General features: G+C 38.0%; 1 protein-coding gene across 3 annotated transcripts in view; it reads left to right on the forward strand.

Moving 5' to 3' along the window:
- The window catches only part of LOC112526631 (probable LRR receptor-like serine/threonine-protein kinase At5g45780), a 4415-nt gene extending 890 nt beyond the window's left edge, over positions 1-3525 (forward strand). Inside the window, exons 3-10 of one of the 3 annotated variants that reach the window (XM_025136995.1) lie at positions 397-540; positions 623-694; positions 793-852; positions 1038-1123; positions 1532-1675; positions 1766-2104; positions 2460-2851; positions 3083-3525. In XM_025136995.1, coding sequence (XP_024992763.1) covers positions 397-540; positions 623-694; positions 793-852; positions 1038-1123; positions 1532-1675; positions 1766-2104; positions 2460-2851; positions 3083-3406 — 1561 coding nt within the window. In that variant the 3' untranslated portion in view covers positions 3407-3525. Of the gene's footprint in view, positions 1-396; positions 541-622; positions 695-792; positions 853-1037; positions 1124-1528; positions 1676-1765; positions 2105-2459; positions 2852-3082 lie in introns of all 3 variants that reach the window. The other 2 variants (XM_025136994.1, XM_025136996.1) reach the window with 2 other exon arrangements.
- The last annotated feature ends 321 nt before the right edge of the window (positions 3526-3846 follow it).

Raw genomic sequence — 3846 nt, forward strand, 5'->3', positions numbered from 1 at the left:
TATATATATATATATGTATGTATGTATAGACTCAGGTTCAGGGGAAAGCCAAAAAAATGGAAAAATAGGAACACCATAATAATCATTCAATTGTCGGACATGCACATGTGCATTAAAGTAATTGAAAATGTATCTTGGTTTCTATGCACATATGCATTTTATGCACATGTGCATGTCAGACAAATTACTTTTCTGCACATGTGCATACTGGATGTATGAATGGTTAGTAGAGTGTTCCTCAGTTTCACATTTTACGTGGTTTTCCCCCTGAACCCAACTCTATATTTTTTCATTTAAGAGTTATTAACATGATGATTATATTCTATAATTAGTGCCCTTCATCCCATGAAACCTACAACAATTACCATTTTGCCTGTTTCGATGAAATTCTTATAGGTTACTACAGAACAATGCATTATCGGGCCCAATCCCAGCTGAAATCGGAAAACTTACAGGACTTGAAACTCTTGATTTGTCGAGTAATCAGTTTGTAGGTGAAATCCCGAGCTCTTTGGGTTCCTTGACTCATCTAAGTTATCTGTAAGTTCATATCTTAGTTTCTCTACGTTGTTTTCTCTCTCTTTCCCCACCGCCATAACGTTCTCTTTGACACATTTTTCAGGAGGCTCAACAAAAACAAGTTGTCGGGTGATATTCCCGGACCTGTAGCCAACCTCACAGGTCTTTCATTCTTGTATGTCGTTATTTCTTCCGTTATTTGTCTGTTTATGCTTGTCTGTACCTGATTCGGCATACCTTAGTTCCGTTTAGTTTGACGGTTCAATATTGTAGGGACGTGTCGTTCAATAATCTCAGTGGCGCCTCTCCAAAAATACGAGCTAAAGATTATAGGTAAGATTTTTCCTTCTAGCAAAATGTTCTTGTTATCGTAAGTTTTACGCAAACCTAATAGTCTTATCATGATAAAGATAGAGAAAATTACAGTCATTACCAAATTCATTACGCCATTGAGTTCAAGATTTTATATGTATAACGTTGTTGATACGAACATTTAATAAGAACAATCGGTAATGCAGGATCACCGGGAACAACTATCTTTGCACTTCGCCATCGTCGTTAAATTGTGTCAATGCCCCCAAAGTAGCAAATGGTAACGTTTTCCGTTAAGCAATCACTCAAAGTGTGTACGATTTGCACATTTGGACTGTGTTTGGCAGCTATAAGTTAGCTTATTTTTTGAGCTTATTGAAAAAGTCCTATTTGGTTAGCGATAAGCTAGCAGTAGCTTCAAGTAGTGTTTCAATAAGCTCCATTGAGATTTGTCCCAAATATGCCCCTCATACTTTTATTAGTTTTTCAAAATGTCCTTTTAGGTAATTTTACATTGTGATATAGTCTTGTCAACTAGTTTTCATCAAACATGACTAGTTTATCAGCTAACAGACAACTTTTTAGCTAACAACCAGCTTTTTAATATAAAATGACCTAAAAGGACATATTGATATGGTTGTTCCCTTGAGTATTTGTCTCTAACATATACAAATAATTTTGCGTTTCACTTGCGTAGAAGCTAATTCAACCAAGCAGGTTGACAACCGGCACCGTTGGATCGTGTCAGTTATGGTCGGGGTTAGTTGCACGTTCGTGGTTTCTATTATGCTTCTTGTTTTCTGGATCCGTTGGTATCGGTCACGCCTTATTTATACATCCTACGGTATATTTTCTATGAACAAATCATTTTTGTTTAATCAACCATTCGTGTATGCAGTGTTCATTAACAACTTAATGATTTAAACGTTTGCAGTTCAACAAGATTACGAGTTTAATGTCGGTCATTTAAAGCGGTTTACGTTTCGTGAATTGCAAGTTGCAACCGGGAATTTTAGTTCCAAGAATATTTTAGGACAAGGTGGATTTGGAGTCGTTTACAAAGGGTGTCTTCTAAATAGGACTTTGGTGGCGGTTAAGCGACTAAAAGATCCTAATTTCTCCGGGGAGGTGCAATTCCAAACGGAACTCGAGATGATAAGCTTGGCATTGCACCGGAATCTTTTACGTCTTTACGGGTTTTGTTTGACTAATGACGAGAGATTACTTGTTTACCCTTATATGCCTAATGGAAGCGTTGCGGATCGATTAAGAGGTAATTAAGCTAATCCATGTGTTTCTTAACAACTGTTGACTTTCTATTTTTGGATGTCGAACTTAATAACTTCTAAATTCAAAGCTAACGTGATTATCGTATTTAGTTAAAGAGCAATTATAGTGCTTCGTATATAGTTTGATCTCGTTACTTTTTTGTAACAGAGGTAAATAGCTTCGATAGATGCATAAAAACATCCTATCGTTAAGACAGGGATATTCTTGGAAACAACCTATCTGTCTCTTGAGACAGTGGTAAGGTCTGCGTAGATCCTACCTCTAGATGGGATATACCGAGTTTGTTTGGTTTGGTTTTATAAATTTTCTTGAAACTTTTTATGGACTTCCATCGACAGATGGTGGTCGGGAAACGTTGCTTTTGGATTGGAGTAGACGAATGCATATCGCTCTTGGAGCCGCAAGGGGACTTTTGTATTTGCATGAGCAATGTAACCCGAAGATAATCCATCGAGACGTTAAAGCTGCAAATATTTTGTTGGATGAGAATTTCGAAGCAGTGGTTGGTGATTTTGGTCTTGCTAAGTTATTAGACCCCCGGGATTCGCATGTCACGACCGCCGTTAGAGGTACCGTGGGCCACATTGCGCCGGAATATCTCTCGACCGGACAATCTTCGGAGAAAACCGATGTTTTCGGATTCGGCATCCTTCTTTTGGAACTCATAACAGGACAAAAGGCATTAGATGCTGGCAATGGTCAAATTCAAAAGGGAATGATCCTTGATTTGGTAACTAATTCTCTCTCTCTCTCTCTAAGCACACATACTCTCATACATCCGTTGGATCATCTCGATCCAACGGTATGGATGAGTTCCTCGGTTATTTAATTTTTTAGGGTTCTCCGTGGATCTTTCATTCAAGGGTATCTTGAATATTTTACGGGAAGTCAAACATTTTCGTTAAACTATGTAGTTGGTCACGGTCGATGCTTTGAAGCGGATCATTTTGTATATATACAGGTTAAAACCTTATACGAAGAAAAACGGTTGCAAGTATTGATAGATCGGGATCTAAAAGGTTGTTATGACCAAGAAGAGCTAGAAAAGGCCGTGGAACTCGCTCTTCTTTGCACTCGAGCGCTCCCGACCTTGAGACCGAAAATGTCGGAAGTCTTGAAGGTTCTAGAAGGCATCACGGGACAACCGTGCAATTTGGAGGACCCACAAACGGGACCCAACCAACAATGTGATGGAAGAACGTTCAGTTTCTCGAGGAATTACAGTGATGCTCGTGAAGGGAATTCGTTCATAATCGAAGCAATGGAGCTCTCGGGACCTCGGTAGCGAATCGTTAAAGTAATTTGTGGTGTAACTGTGAATATTTAAAGTTTTGGGGTTGTTTTGGAAAGTTTTCTATCTTGGATATGTATAGGGATCCAGCCATTAGTTTTGTAGTCAGCAATGGCATGGCTTGGAGATTTTCAGTACCTATGATGCACGTGCGTTGCACGTGAGCATGAAATAGAAAAGAATTTCAAGAATTAACAGCTTAACGAGCTTTATGAGACTCGGTACGCATGACTGTTTGATAACGACTTGTTCATTAAGCTTATAGGAGAGAGTTTTATACAAAAAATAAGTTTCTTTTTCCAAACTTGCCCCTCTTAATTAAAAAATACACTTCTTCCAAACCTTCTTAAACAAAAACCTTTCTCATCTATATAGATAGATTAATCTACATTGATAATTTTATTTATACAAGACTTAATGAAAAACCAATCAAA

Source organism: Cynara cardunculus, assembly GCF_001531365.2.
Source record: "Cynara cardunculus var. scolymus isolate 2C chromosome LG 14, CcrdV1, whole genome shotgun sequence".
NCBI lineage: Eukaryota > Viridiplantae > Streptophyta > Magnoliopsida > Asterales > Asteraceae > Cynara > Cynara cardunculus.